This window comes from Chrysoperla carnea, chromosome 1 (genome assembly GCF_905475395.1).
Source record: "Chrysoperla carnea chromosome 1, inChrCarn1.1, whole genome shotgun sequence".
NCBI lineage: Eukaryota > Metazoa > Arthropoda > Insecta > Neuroptera > Chrysopidae > Chrysoperla > Chrysoperla carnea.
Genome location: NC_058337.1, coordinates 71,721,397 through 71,737,759, shown reverse-complemented (window position 1 = coordinate 71,737,759; position 16,363 = coordinate 71,721,397). Strand labels below are relative to the sequence as shown.

The following is a 16,363-nucleotide window of genomic DNA, read 5'->3' as shown; positions in this document are numbered from 1 at the left end:
GATCTATCAAGCAATCGAAATTGGTGGTATCAAAGGTAAGTTAATTTAATTACAAAAATACTTCCTGAAAAAAACCGTTCATGACAAAATAGGAGTGTTAAAAATGAATAAAATTTTATATAGACTCTATCTCATCTGATTAACAAATGGGTGAAGATCGACCTTATACCGTTTCTTGTACTACAAAAGGTGATATGATTTACTGACTCATTACCCTTGAGAATAATTTTTTTAAGAATAAATTTAATTATTAAAATGAATATTTAAGAAATATTTCAATTGAATATTATTCATAATTTATGTTTTATTCGTAATCATCAATAATTTAAATATGTTATATTATTTCGATAAACAATATTAATGAACCGTTATATTAAATACCGACACTGAATTGAATTTGTTTTTTGTTCAATTTGCTGTGATTGATTGAAAATCACCGAGGTCGTCGTCGACCGAATGTTTCAATGAATGAATTTTTATGTTTGTTTATACAAGTAATTTACTTTTTATTATTGGTTCGATGTTCGTCTACATCTCAACAAAATTTCCACTGTTTAATTGAATATAATTTAATTTTCCTGTTTTATTTCAAAAAACTAGTCTATTAGAATTTGATTTATTTTGAATATTTGATTTTGTTCACTTTATTTACTGACTTGTTTTTTAAATTATAATCATGGATTTATACAACAAGCTTGATACTAATACATTGATACATAAACTTTGGAGGGATTTTTTTTTTAATAATTTAAGAATCACCACTGTACCAAAAATTTGTAAAGATTTAAACGACTTGCTTAAAAGTTAGCTATAAAACTTTTGAAAGTATTTTCTAGAATATTTTTCGTTTTTGAATAACAAAATTTGTTTATTTTCTATAAGGAACATTTTTTATACTTAAACTTTTGCTCTAACGGTTAAGACTCAACTGACCTATGTTGCTCATTTACGGAATCAACTTCTCTTTTTTAATCCAGAACACGCTTTTAAAATTTCAGCTCGATATCTGTTTTCGTTTTTGAGTTATCGTGCTTACGGACATACAGACAGACAGACGAACAACCGGAAATGAACTAATTAGTTGATTTTATAAACACCTACACCAAAATCTTGTTGGTTGCATCAATATTTTTAAGCGTTACAAACATGGACTAAACTTAGTATACTTTGATATATATTACATAATATAAAAGGTATAAAAATACAATATCTATTAAAATACTCTTGACAAACTGTAGGTAAAAAATTATAATGATTACGTATTATAATAATATCCAATATGGTTCTTAAAATTTCAGATATACCTATTAATTAGTGTGATTATACCAGTTCTAGACATCTTGGAAAATAAGATGCAGGTAAAATTTCTTTGTTTAGAAGTAATACATCAGCCAAATTTTACAATAAAGTCGCAAAAAGTAATGTAAAGCTGCTTTTTTGGTGTTATTTTGCGTAATCCGTGATCAACTGCAAAATTTTTTGACCTTTTTCAGTTTTTCAGTTTAATTCAAAAACTATGAGATTTTGACATTACTACCATTACTTTGAAAGTATATTAACTTTGAAACAATTGAATCTAACCCACAGCTTCGTAAGTCTAATATTTTCTGAAATATGATGCTTGAAAACTTTACTTATTTTCGGAATTGTTAAAATTTTGAGTTTGGCTTATGTTAATTAAAGTGTTATAGATGTTTTTTATAAAAATAAAACTTTTGTTTGAAACAATTTTCGTAAAAATCATTGCCGCGTTAGGGGGAAAAATAGGACAAAAATTTGGTGTCCATTTTCTCCAAAAATATGAAGATAGAGATAAGATAGAGTGATGAAAATTTGTAGGTAGCTTCAATCAATGAAGCTTATGAAAAATTTTTGTAAAAAAAAAAAACCGAAAAAAAGGGCTTAAGAAATACTTTAACTTAGTTTTCGAAATCTAGTACAAATGGTGGCCAAAAGATGATAATCTGCCTTTTTGGTATGTTCTTTGGACATCGTGTTTAGTGATTTGTGATTTTAGTTTTTTTTTTTTTTTTTTTAATTTTTTAAGATTTATTATAAGCAAAAATTGCTAAAACGACAAAACAAGGAGAACAAAGTTGTTACTAATATAGACTATCATGATTTAGTCGTTTCAAAAAATTTGATAACGATACTTTCTATTGGAAAAATGATTGTTGAGAAGAATAAAAGGCTCTCAAAACATAGAATAATTTTAAAACGAACTCGCTCAAGCCATTCACCACTAGATAGGCAGGCATTTACCGTTTTCATTTGCAGTTGTATCGGATGTTTTTTAGTTCGGTGTAAAAACAAAAAAGAAATTCAAAATAACTTAATCTATCGGATCTTCACTGTCTTGAAAATAAGTCATCGCCTAATTAAGAATTTTCTGTCATAGTAATTTTCTAATATGAAAGTTAAAACTTTTTATGAACCAAATGGTTTATAATATGAAGTCTCAAAGTCCACCGGCAGAATATTATTATTATTATATGAGTTTATAAAGTATTAATTACAGTTTAACCTGACGTAGGGTTTATTGGAGATAACTAACTTTACGATGATGCTTCTAGTTATACTGGTGAATCAATTTAATTTATGTGTTACTGTTGCAACTAGTATCTGACTACAAATTAATCCATTAAATATCCTTACTTATTTATAAAAGTAAACTAAGGAATAATAATTAATAATATATTACTTTTGTAGTGGAAGCAGATGGATTTCTTTAGTTGTATATCTCCAATTAAGTATCCATCTAATATAAAAAAGCGGGATAAATATAGTCGAAGAGTAATTCCAATCTATTTGCTTATTTTTTACTTTGTTATATTATAAATAAAATAAAGTATTGTGATCGAAAAAAAAATCGATATCAGGGTTTTAACGAAAATACACGTTTTGAGGGTCCCTGATTCCAAAAAAGTGGTTTTTAATATGTCGGTATGCCTGTTACCAAGCTGGAGCCTTCTATTTTCAACCGATTTCTCTCAAACTCGGTACATAGGTTCAGTTTGGTCATAATTCCAGACGATTTTTTCATTTTTTCCTTAGGCCTTTTTTTAAGGGTACTTCCCTCTAGGCCAAAACAGGATTTTTGGAGTTTTCTCAAAAATGCCTCTAACGATTTCGATTAAACTGGGCACAAGGCTAGACTTTAAGGTGTTCCTAGGATTGGTATAAGTCACATATCCGGGAAAATTCGAGAAGGCCCACACTCTTGGGAAAAAATTTTTTTTGGGTTTTCTCAAAGACGGCTCAAACGATTTCGATTAAACTGGGCACAAGGCTAGACCTTAAGGTGTTCCTAGGATTGGTATAGGCTACATATCCAGGAAAATTCGAGAAGGCCCACATCCTTGGGGAAACTTTCTTTTTGACTTTTCTCAAAAATGGTTCCAACGATTTCAATTAAACTAGGCACAAGGCTAAACCATAAGGTGTTCCTAGGATTGGTATAAGCCACATATCCGGGAAAATTCGAGAAGGCCACACCCTAGGGAAAACATTTCAAAATACAGGAAAATGGGATTTTCTAGGGAGAGGTTGAGGGGACAGCAGAAAATCAAATAAAGAAATAAAACTTAATTAAGCCAAATTAGTGAAGTTATTAAACTAAAGATTTTCCTTGTTTTTAAATAATTCTTACAATTGGCTGCTTTCAATCAAAATATTACAAGAATAATTTTATAATATAATAAAGTCTTGGTCGATGTTTCGGACCGTTTATTTATATTACCACAGTTACCTTTATTTACTTTATATTTTGATTTCAAAAAAATCAGCAAACAATAATAACCTTTTTGAAGGAACTAAGGGTTTTGTACAACCTAGAAGTAGTATCAAACTCTGCACTACGGCTATCCCAAACATTCATAAACATTGTTCCAGAGTTCAATCTGAGCGAAATGGACGAGCTCTGTTACATACTAGGCAAAAAACAATCCTTAATATTTTTAATTTATTTTTCTTACCTCCATGCAGAAAGTGTCAACTTTCTGCCCGCTTTGCAAAACGAAGTAGCCCCTTTCTAACTCTGTCGGGGAAAAAATAGTATACACACCACGGAAGCAAGTAAAGAATGTCTCAGATCTCTTGTTCATTGTCGCCCGAGGCGAAGACGACATTCTTTACTTTTGCTCCCTAGATGTGTAATGTACTATTTGTTTACATACTTCAGTGCTTATAACATATAAAAAATCATGTCATAAAATCAATCACACAGAATGATTTTTTGATTTTTTTTTTAATTCTAGATATGTTAGTATATATAAATTAAAGATTCCATTAAGAAATAGTTACCTAAGTAATCCAAGAGTTTGTTAGAGAATTTTCGCATTTCAAAAGAAAATTGCGACAATTTTTTTTTTCACATTTGTAAACAAAATACGAAAATACCATAAAAAAAATGAGAAAAAGAGAAAATAAAATTAAAATCGATCAAGAAATATAGATTATACTAAGCATTTGAAACTACTAATTAGACAGATATTAAACAGAGAGATCAGACGTAGTATATGACGTCATATACTATGTTTGCCATAACAACGTCATGTTAAATTCTATTTTGCTAGAAAAAGACACAAACAAATCTTTGATGGCTTTTACCTTGGTTGTTCTTTACCTCAGTTATTTGAAAAATAATTTTTCTCAACTGTTTGTTACATGGATGAGCTTTTATTAAAGCAAATAGAAAAAAAATTCATGAATATTCCCTATTGGTTAGAATCATATAAAATAATCATTTTTTTTCGTATGATATTTCTTTTTAGTAATTCGACTTATTTTACTTGCTTACACCTACGTTTTAGCAAGTATATTTCACCTAGTTTTTCAAAAACAAGCAAACTGTGTTAATGTATACTCCCCGTTCAAGAAAATGCGTCAATGTACAAAAAGTAATTGAAAAAAAATCAATTTCAAAAGGGTCGGAAAGAATTTTTAACAAAGTAAGATTATTTAAACATATCAAATAGTTTTGTTTAATTATATACACCTAACTGCATTTAAACTCCTCACAACACTTTCGAAATCGAAGTTTTTATAGGAAATATATCATAGTATTGTATATTACATTAAATGATGTAAACAGAAAAAAATTGACTAAAAAATTATTTAGCTTTATATGGGAATATTCGTCATTAATTTTATGATTTTCAAGATATTTGAGAAAAACTAAAAATTTTGAAGGTAGCACCAATATTTCTCATTCGCTTTAGCAATGTTTACCTATATTTTCAATAGAATAGTACCCAGCCAATAAACAAAAAATTAGCATAATAAGATATGCAGTTCGTAAATAAGAACAGAATGTATTTTTTTATAAATACATAAGAATATATAAATTATTAAGAATGAATTTATTGTTACAACATTTACTTGTAGAAAGTTTTATTCTTATATATTTTTCTGATTATTTATAAGACTAGTGCATTCTACAATTGAGTTTTCCACAAGAAGAAAATGATGAAAACTTCAAACCAAATTCGAACTCATATAGAAAAATTTCAAAAATGTAACATTAAACAGTCAGGATTGCGTAATATTAATTTAATTTCAAATAGATTTAGAATTGTATGGATAAACAGGGATAAGTGAAGAAAATAAAACAGGGTTAAATAAAAGAAATCGTTTAGTATTTTTTATTCGATATATAGTTTAATATCAGAGAACAAGTATACCCCTCTAGCAAAATAAAAGCACATATCGTATATCGCTTACCAAACAAACATATGGGGGGTTTTTTTTATAAAAAAAAAGTTGTTATTCAACATTCAATTCATTTATTTTATTGGATGATACAAGCAGTAAAAGATAGGTAAAATTTGGTAATACATAAAATTTAGAATGAATGTTAACGTTAAAGGACAAAAATGCTCATTGCCTCTCTACCTATTTCGTCTCTCTAAAAATAGATACATCGAGCTTTCGGAGATTTTCTTCTATTCATTGAGGGTTTTCGTTCTTTGAATTTTTCATAAATCATTCTTAGCTAAGGCTTTAAAAGAAACAATAAAATTTTGTGAATATTTTTAAAAGTTGTAAAAAAATTTAGTACAATAAAAAGAATCTCATATATGTACGTATATCTTTATTTTTAGAAATTTTAGTTTTATATTTTTTGAAAATTTAGGTTAATTTGTTTAAAAAAATCGTTGCTACTATTAAAAAAAGAGCCGAAGTTATATGAAAAGTTGACTTACAAACAAAAAAAACCTAAAATTTAAGGATTTGGGTGATTTAGTAAATATTTGATTCTTTAATGAGTTAAATAAAAATCTTAAGTTTAAATAAAAATAAAAGATTTACTCCAAGCATCTTAGGGTTTCACCTCGAAATCTAACGGGATAAGTTGAATTTATGCATAAAATTTTATGGCGGGCGCGTCCTTAAATATTCAAGATCAAAGGTCGTGAAAATCAGTTTTTTTTGTAAATATCTCGTTTTTTTCCATTCGATCGTATTAATAACATTTATTATAAAATTTGTAGAGGATAAAATTTACTACAAATTTTGTTTGTACGTTGAACGGTTTTTGAAATAGAGGGCGCAGAAGATGGTGCGTTATAAATATCGGGTATTAAATAATTACTTCTTTAGTATTTAATGAATAATTATTTAATACCTTATATTTACAAATCGACCCAGCACTGAAGTACGTTAAGGTGAGCGCTCCACTTCTGCACCCTCTATGTCAAAAATGGTTCAATGCACACAAAAATTTTCAGACAAAATTTGTAGAAAACTTTATCCTCTACAAGTTTTATGATAACTGTAAATACAATTGAAAGAAAAAGAAACGAGGTATTCTAAAAAAAACTGATTTTCGCGACCTTTGACCTTGAATATCTAAGTACGTGCACCCGTGACCCTTTGTGACTTTTGAGTCAACATTTGCACAATCAAAATAAAGGTTTGTACAAAAATTCAGCTTATTCCGTAAGATTCCGAGGTTGACCACTTTTTTTGACTAAGATGATCCGGTTTATTATCGATATAAATTATAAAATATTTGTTAATTTTATTCAAGGGAGATTCTTAAAGCTCAATAAAGAAATCAATTATCATAAAATCACTTAAGGAAGCACTCCTCAAATTTTGTCTACAATCTTATAAACACTTAAAATATTAACATAGGCTGTTCCGAAAATCTCGGATCTGCTTCAAATTGATATTAAGTACTTTATTATGAATCAGAAGGAGACGCCCGAAAGGATTTTTGGCAACCATAATCAGAAAAGATTTAAAGGGAGTTGCAATTATTTGGTCTTAGGTCTTGAGTTGGAGGTTTGGATACAAACATATTGCCATATATTTAAATGTAAGCGTTAGTAGTTCCTCAACAAAAAAAAATGATTAAAAGAATTAAAGTTTTACTTTTTTCTTGTGTATAAAAGCCTTCAAAAAAGGGACAAATATTCATGTATTTCGTTTTAAAGTACCTTGTATCAATTTGAAGAAAATCACAACATATGAACGGAGAAGAAATATATTTTTATGATTTTTTAACAACTTGACTCGATTAATGAAACATTATTGTAACGAAACATTAATTTATACCTTTATTTTAAACTGAAAAAACAATCAATTTTGTACAAACTAAGAAAGATTAAAAACAAAAATTATAAATTATATCAACTTTCAAAAAATGCAAAAAAAAAAACTAAAAGTTACAATCCAAAAATATTGTAAACAAATTTAACTGTTAAGAAGATGTAGAAGATAAACAAAAATAGATAATAATTGTAGAAAAAATAAAAATGAATGTATAACTTAAACTTTAAAGAGATATATAAAAGAAAATGTAAATATTATTATATATAAGATGAAAAAAATGTATTAAATAATAAAAATAATAAAAATAATCAATTTAATGAAATTAATCTTAAATTAAAAATAATTGTTTGTTTTTTTTTCACCCTCGTACTCTTTGGGAAAGTTAACAAAAGAATTTTGCAATTAAAAATAATATTTATAAAAAAAAAATATTCAACCAAAAACTTCTCCCTGAATAAATTTCAATATTATCAGTAGAAAAAAGTTTATCCGATGTTAGTCAAAGAAGAAAGAAGAAAATTGAACTTAAAGAAGAAATTGCTGTTTAATTAAATATGAATTAGTTTGTTTTTATTAATGCTGATGTTGTTTAACCAACAGTTTTTATATAATACGTATAATACCGTGTCATTGGAAAGAAGGAACACTCAATAATCTTTTAATCTTGCAATCACACCAAAACGACTAAATAGTTTCTATTTATCTAAAAGTAAACGCAACTTTATTTGTAGTTAACTTCCTATATATTTTATGGTTTTTCTGTATCAAAACTGTCAAGAAGAGATGGCAAAACCTTTCGAAGAGTTAATGAGCCTTAACAAAAGGATGGAAATCTTCCAAATTAATTACGTTTCTGGCATTTTTTTAATACACTGCAATACAGTTGAACACAGTTGCGCGAGTGTTAATGCAGCTTTTTTAATATAACCTTAACACCAGAAGTGAATAAAGTTATGTTAGCATCCGGTAAAATCTGTTATGCAAAAAAATATTAGAAATTAGTACACATACCGTTTTGAAGTCGCAAAAGGAAGCAGTTATTAAGTGCTGTCTATCTTCTGGATGACACAATACAATATTGTATTATATATCATTTATAAAACAAATTCAAAAACTAACAAAAATTAAATTTAATGTAGACTTACAGAATAAACTTTTGCAATAGGTAGTTAATAAAATAGGTAGTTAAATTTTATAAGATCAAGTGATCTAGAAGTCCTTTTGCTAGCCTATAATCGGCGATCTTTCAAAAAATATTTATTTGATGCAGTAACTGTAAAAAAGAATAACAGAATTAACTACAGAGTAAGAAACTACTTATAATAGATAAAAAGCAGAAAACCATCAAAGATCAAAACATGCAGGTAAGTAAATTACCATTAACATAGACATAATAAAAAGAGGTAAGTGCATTTTCTATGCAATTTATTCTGCATTTATTGAAAGATTCTGGTTTGAAAATATTCGTTGTATACAGAACAGAATTTAACGCCGCTTAGTGGAAATATTTATGTATAATATGATAGAAAAAGACACTACTTTTTGATGTACTACTCCAAAATATTTCTACTGCCCAATTTTCCAACTTAAACAAACAGAACTATTTTTAATTAGTTTTGCCTTCGAATATTTCTATTCCAGCATTTTTCTACTTTGTAAGAATTGTACTTAAGATGATTATGTACCTACTCTTAAATATTTCTGCTTTTACATAACTATATTTTCATAGAATTATCACTACTCCTGTCAAATTCAATTTTACAATGAGACACAAAAATACTGAATTGAATAAAATACTTTGGGCATATTAATGATAAAAAAGAAACTTTTCGAATATTTACAAAAATTGTCTCTGGTGACCCCTAAATATTAAATCTTTGGAAAACAGTGGTAATTAAAGACAATTGAAAAAAAAATAAATATGCCAGGTTCTCGAACCGGATCAAAACAAGATCTCTTGGACTCCAATGCCAAGCTCCGTCATAATGTGCAACTTTTTCCAATTTAATTTTTTGTTTGTTAGTCAACATTAACTTAATTATTTACTATTTTTGTTTCTTTACCTACTCTTGTTTGTTTTTGATTATTATCAATGTTTATGATACAATGGCGTAGGCAATAAAGATGAAGATAACTTGTCGAGTAAAAGGAATTGAAAAAAAATCATATAACAGAAACCGAACTCGGATGTCTCGGATTCACGTCAAGCGCCTTAATGACTGTTTATATGTGTATACAATTTTGAAAAAATAAATTTTTATAAGTTTTAGCTTAGGCCGAGAGCAAAATCCGTACTTTCGATTTGGTTGCGGCTACAATGTGATTTTGGTCAGGTACTAATTTTAATTCCTCAATTGTATGCAGTCTAATTTAATGTGACTTGTCTGATTACGAATCTAATAATTTTAATTAGAAAAATTGTGGTGAATTTCGATTCCAAAATGAGTGACACCAATTTTTAACAAAAGTTAAGATCTTGTGATCATACTATAATTCTATATCGAATCTAATTATTCTTTCTTAACAAAGGCATTATCTTAACCTTAGGTTCAAATATAAAGTTCTTCCAAGTCACTTAGTTTTTACTTTTTATTATAATGGACGAACAACAAAAAATGTAAGAAAATGTATAAGAAAATCTTTTTGTTTCAATTCAACAAACATAAAAACATAAATAAAAAACAGATATTGCAAATTAGTCTTGACAAATATGGTGTTTTGTTATTTGTTTTTCTATCCTGATAAAAATCAAGTCTTTCTTTATCCTTATTAAATAAAATTACTAACTATGAGTAAACAAAGAAACAAAAAATTATGGAGAAATACAGAGACAATTTATAGTGCAGAAGAATCAAAGCAAATAACTTCGAAGCACAAGCAAAGAATTTGAAATTATTATTAGCTATATATTTAAGAAAATTTATTATTTTTCAACTAATAGACAGCCGAGTTTAAAGTTCATACTTCAGTAATTCTGTTTTTTAAGTATTTTAACTTAATCACTGTACCATTCATTCAGCAGCGTGGTTACCCCCGGGTACTTATTTAACATCAACAGACAAGTACCAGGCATATGAAGTTTGCTTCGTCCTAGGCTGGTGGTTCTGGATGAAACTCCGAATGTCTACCAAATGCTTCGCGTTTGTCAGTTTTTCCTGTGGCAACAGCGGTGAATGAACGCTCCTTTTTAACCTTGCGTCATCTCAAAACATACCTTAGATCGGTTTAGTTTTTTATGTAGCTCGCAGAATTAACTTATTGAAAAATAGTGCCTGAATATCACGTTTTGACCTAATTAAATGTTCTCTTTATCGAAAAAAGAATTTCTTGTTTTTATTGACTGAATGACATGGCGAACAAAAGTTTGAACCCTCCTTTGGATAATTTTTGCGGACGGGCCTTTGTATATCACTTTTTACATGTACAAAATTTGCTTGGACCATTACTCAACCTACAACCATATACGATACCCTAATAAAATAAACCGACAGGAATACAGAAAAGTGGATATGAGGAATATAACAAATAAAATAAAATTATTTTCAACAAATACAAATTTATTTATTAACAATGTTAGTTTTTTTATTTTGCATTTGAATACGTTTGAACAGTAAAACACTATCATTTGTCAACGATACTGGTACTGGTATTGGTTGTTGCTGCATTCTATTTGTTTCGTCATTTGCATACATCAATTGCTTTTTATAGTGTTGCCACATCAATGGTTTTAAAGAATTCCAATCTCGTTTTGTATTTGATACATTAATTTTTGTTAACAATTGATTTGTTAATTGTGGTATTATTGGTTGTAATAATATAGCGCATACACGTAAAGTTTCCAATGTTATACATAAACAACCATTTAATAATTTTTTATTATTTGATTTCTTCAATTCCCATGGTCGTAATGTTTCAAAAAATAAATTTGTTAAATGTAATGTTGTTATAATTTGATCGATACCTTTGTAAAAATTATATGAATTGTAGTGTTCACGTACAATATCTGAAAAAAAAAGTAAAAATTAGAAACATTATCATTATATACATCAATTAGTACAGTACGAATCGGCGGAGTTTCAGAGATGTTAACTATTTAAAGTTAGAAAAAAGCGAAAATGGTCACTTTCAATCCTGAAAAACAATTGGAAAAACCAAAAATTTCAATGTTTCCAAAGATAAATATTCTTCAAACATCCATTAGCAAAGTTCCGTAGCGTTTTACCTTATAATTTTATCGTAAGCCTTTTTACTTTAATAAATATTTAAGTGCTCGCATTTATATACTCTGCGTGAGTGGAAGAGAGACTGAACCTATGACGAGTATATACCGTTTGGGAACCATTTCGTCCATTTATTATATATGAACTTGTTTATAATATATGAAGAAGAGTTTTTATGCACGTTCTTATGTATAAAACAAAGAGTGGATGTGTACTGTGTATGATGCGTTCTGCATCGTACGTGTATAACTTCAAGTGATGAGTTTGACCGACTGTATTCATGTGTACACATATGTGTACATATACAACTACAGATCAAATGATATGATTACGCGCGCATCACACACAGTACATACCCTCGTTGTTTTATACATAAGAACGTCCATAAAAATTCTTTTTACTTCATATATTATAAATAGCTAACGAGATGGTTGCCAAATTGTATATAAAAGCATTTAATTAAGGGCTTACGATATAATAATTAGCTAAGGTATATTAATAATAGGTTATATTAACTATAATATATTCATTTATCTATGCATTACAGTGTAATGGATCTGTGTTTTTAGTCAATAGAGCTTTAAAGAAGTGAGTTATCAAAGCAATTGAGTATTACTAACCAAATAACATTATACTGCAATTTTCGCCTCATGATTACATGAGTAGTGACATCTCTTGTTGCTACTTATAACCACGTTTTTTAGAGTTCAAGTTTTGAACTTGGCGCCTTCCTTAGAGGTAGCGGCCTTTTACTGTAACTATCTTCATAACATTTTTTCGTGCGAACATAACTCACGTGTTTAATGTTACTGTGATAAATTTATAATTAAAAATTTTTTATATTAACTGTGGATAGTAAAATAACTAAGTATAACAGTGTATTTATATATTACTTATATATAAAAATGGGTGGTCACAAGAGAAAACACTCCGACCACGGCAAATATGAAAAATGGGAAAAACGACTTCGAAGAATGAAACGCAAATTGAAAAATATAAGATAGTTTCAGTGCCGATAAAGAAAATTTAGAAGAAACAACTCCTCTGAATCGTTCAATAGATCAAGGCAAGTGCATATCGGAATTATCTATTATTTAATTAAAAATATTGCATGTTATAAGTGGTGCGTAAAATAAACAATATTAAATAATTTTGAGATCCAGTCGAAAAATAATAAATTTAGTTTATTTATATAATATATTCAATCATAATATATTTTATTAAATTATTTTACGTATGTCATGCATTTCCAAGAACCAAGCAAAATAAGTTATTCCTTCTAAAATAATAACACATAGACATAATAAATATGAAATTATAGACGTATTAAATAATTAATCATAGATATACAAAATATTTAGTCATAGACATATGAAATATATAACTATAGACGTTCAAAATATTTTACCATAGATTTACAAAATAATCAAAAAAAAAAAAAAAAAAAAAAAAAAAAAAAAAAAAAAAAAAAAAAAAAAAAAAAAAATCATTTAATTTAAATTAGTAACCCCTGATTCTGATATGTCGCCATTATGTATAAAACTGTCAATAAATAAACAATACCGTTGAGGTTATGCGAGACATAACACAATACGGAAATACACACGGCTGAGCTTATACGAGAGATAAGACATAGCCGAAGACATATGGTTGAACTTACACGAGAGGTAAGGCATAACCAAATAAATCATTTAAGTTAAATTAGTAACACCAGATTCTGATATGTCGCCATTATGTATAAAACTGTCAATAAATAAACAATACCGTTGAGGTTATGCGAGACATAACACAATACGGAAATACACACGGCTGAGCTTATACGAGAGATAAGACATAGCCGAAAACATATGGTTGAACTTACACGAGAGGTAAGGCATAACCAAATAAATTATTTCCTTCTCTTCTCACAAAGATGGTACAAGGCCAGACAGACGACATATTAGAAATCGTAGATCTAGAATCTAATCAAGAGGCATTGTCGACAAATAACGAATTAGACCCAGAAATATTAAAAATTATCGGGGAAACACCGTCAGCAGAACCGCAAGAATTAAAGTTATCCAAGCATATTTCAACTCGGTAGAAAGCTTGGTTGAAAACAGGACGAACAAAAGAGATAAAAGAATTTCTTCTCCGAAAATACCCAAAATTAAACCCAGAATTATTCGCCTCACTCAATGATGGCTCCCTAAAAAGGGACAAATATTTTTCATACACTAAAAATTTAGCTTTCTCCGTATTATCAGAATTAAGTCTTGTTATAGAACCTCTTTTGAAAAAGAATAAAGAGGAAATTGGTTTTAAAATAATGCTATTACAATTGTGGGATACATCACAAATTTTAATTGACTTGTATCGGGGACAAACTGTAGCTAGAAAAGCTTGTATTCCTTGAGTCCAAAATCACGAAATCAAGACAATTCAAGCCAACAAGAATTCGTCGACACTAACTGAGGAATCTGAGGTAAAAATCGCAGGGAGATTAAGCTCGTTCCTCAATAGATGGGCTACAATAACATCAGACCCTTTTATATTGCAATGCGTTAAGGGCTATAAAATACCTTTTATAACGAAACCATATTATCGGAACCATCACCGGAGCGTAAATGGACAAAACCTGAAACTCTTGCATTAAAGTTAGAGATTCAAAGGTTATTAAATCTAGGTGCAATCAAAAAAAAAAAAAAAAAAAAAAAAAAAAGTCCCAGTTGAGGATCAATTTATTTCACCCTTCTTTATAGTTCCAAAATCTGATGGATTCAACAAGTTTATACTAAACCTTAAAAATATCAATCAATACATTGCTATAGACCATTTTAAAATGGAAGACATGAGAACCGTCTGTAAGTTAATAGCACCAAGAATTTGTATGGGAACTATTGATCTTAAGGACGCCTATTTTTTGATTCAGGGCATAAGTCATGTAGAAAATATTTATTTATCAGGGTGTGGTTTATGAATTTGAGTGCTTAGCGTTTGGCATTGCCAACGCGCCCTTTGTATTTACCAAAATGTTAAAACCAGTTATTAATATTCTTAGAGAGAAAGGGTTTTTATCCGTAGTATATCTTGATGATTTCCTCTGCGTAGCCTTATATGACAATTCTTGCATAAAGAAATTAAGAGCAATGACAGAATTACTAACTTCTCTTGGGTTCATTATCAATTGGGATAAAAGTAATTTAAAACCTAGCACATGATTGATTTGGGGTTCTATGTTGACACAGAAAAATTCTGTTTGGAGCTAAGCGATAAAAAACGAGAGCTTATCTTAAACCAAATAAATACCTTGATGACGAAATGATCTTGTAAAATAAGATTATTTGCTCAAATAATCGGTTCATTGATAGCTGCATGTCCAACAGTTGAATACGGTATTTTGCATTGTAAGCTATTAGAAAAAGCTAAACCAGAAGCTCTTGCGCATAACAAAGAAGATTTCGATAAAAGTATGAAGCTACCAAATTATATCTTAGATGATTAAGATGGTGGAAGGAAAATAAACCCAAAACGTCACGAAAGATTAGAATGTCTATTTATAAAAAAAAAAAAAAAAAAAAAAAAAAAAAAAAAAAAAAAAAAAAAGAAATTTTCTCAGACGCTTCGCTAACCGGATGGGGAGCATTTTGTGATGGCAAGCAAGCTCATGGTTGGTGGAAATCAGAAGAAAAAGGGTTACATATTAATAACCTGGAACTTCGAGCTACCTTCCTAGCATTAAAATGTTTCGCAGCTGATCTCTTCCATTGCGAAATTTTGATCAGAGTTGATAATTCAACAGCAAAAGCATATATAAATAAAATGGGTGGATCACAATACCTACACTTACACTTACTTGCCAAAGAAATTTAGGAGTGGTGCGAAGAGCGCAAAATTTGGCTTTATGCCTCTTATACTGCATCAAAAGACAATAAAGAAGCAGATAAACAATCTCGCATAAAAAATATAGACATGGAATGGAGTTTGGCAGATTACTCATGTAAACAAATCATAAAACAATTAGAACAAATCATATTTCAATTGATTTATTTGCGTCACGAGTAAAATCTAAATGTAAAAAATATTGCGCCTTCAAGCGTGATCCAGATGCTATTGCTATAGATGTTTTTACAATTAACTGGGAAAGTCATTATTTTTATGCCTTTCAACTTTTTGCCTTAATAACACGAGTACTTCAAAAAATAATCAACGACAAGGCTTCAGGTGTTATTGTAATATTCAAACCTAATAAATATCTTTTAACTTCTCCGCTTAGCAATCATCACCATCATCCAATGGCCCAAACACTTATCCTGGCGGCCGCCAGGTTATCAGGGAAGCGTTCTTGAGAAAAAACCTACCAGAACCAGTAATAGATATTTTAACAGCGTCCCTAGCGGACTCAACATTAAAGCAATGCAATAGCGCATTAAAAAATTGATGGATATTTTCTATAGGAAACGGACGTGATTCTTTCAATATTGATCCAAACGCAGTTCTGGAATTTTTATCACAAAAATTTTAAAAATGGTGCAACATATGGGAACACTGCAAGATCTGCTTTTTCGATAATATCAACAAAAATATTGTTTATGATCCATACATTT

At 28.8% G+C, this 16,363-nt stretch overlaps 1 protein-coding gene across 1 annotated transcript in view; it reads right to left on the bottom strand.

Moving 5' to 3' along the window:
• Positions 1–11,144: 11,144 nt before the first annotated feature.
• The window catches only part of LOC123301211 (methionine--tRNA ligase, mitochondrial), a gene marked incomplete at its 3' end in the record, with an annotated part of 158,096 nt that continues 152,877 nt past the window's right edge, over positions 11,145–16,363 (bottom strand). Inside the window, exon 7 of the mRNA XM_044883949.1 lies at positions 11,145–11,560. Within this exon, the coding sequence (XP_044739884.1) occupies positions 11,145–11,560 (416 nt within the window). The remainder of the gene's footprint in view (positions 11,561–16,363) is intronic.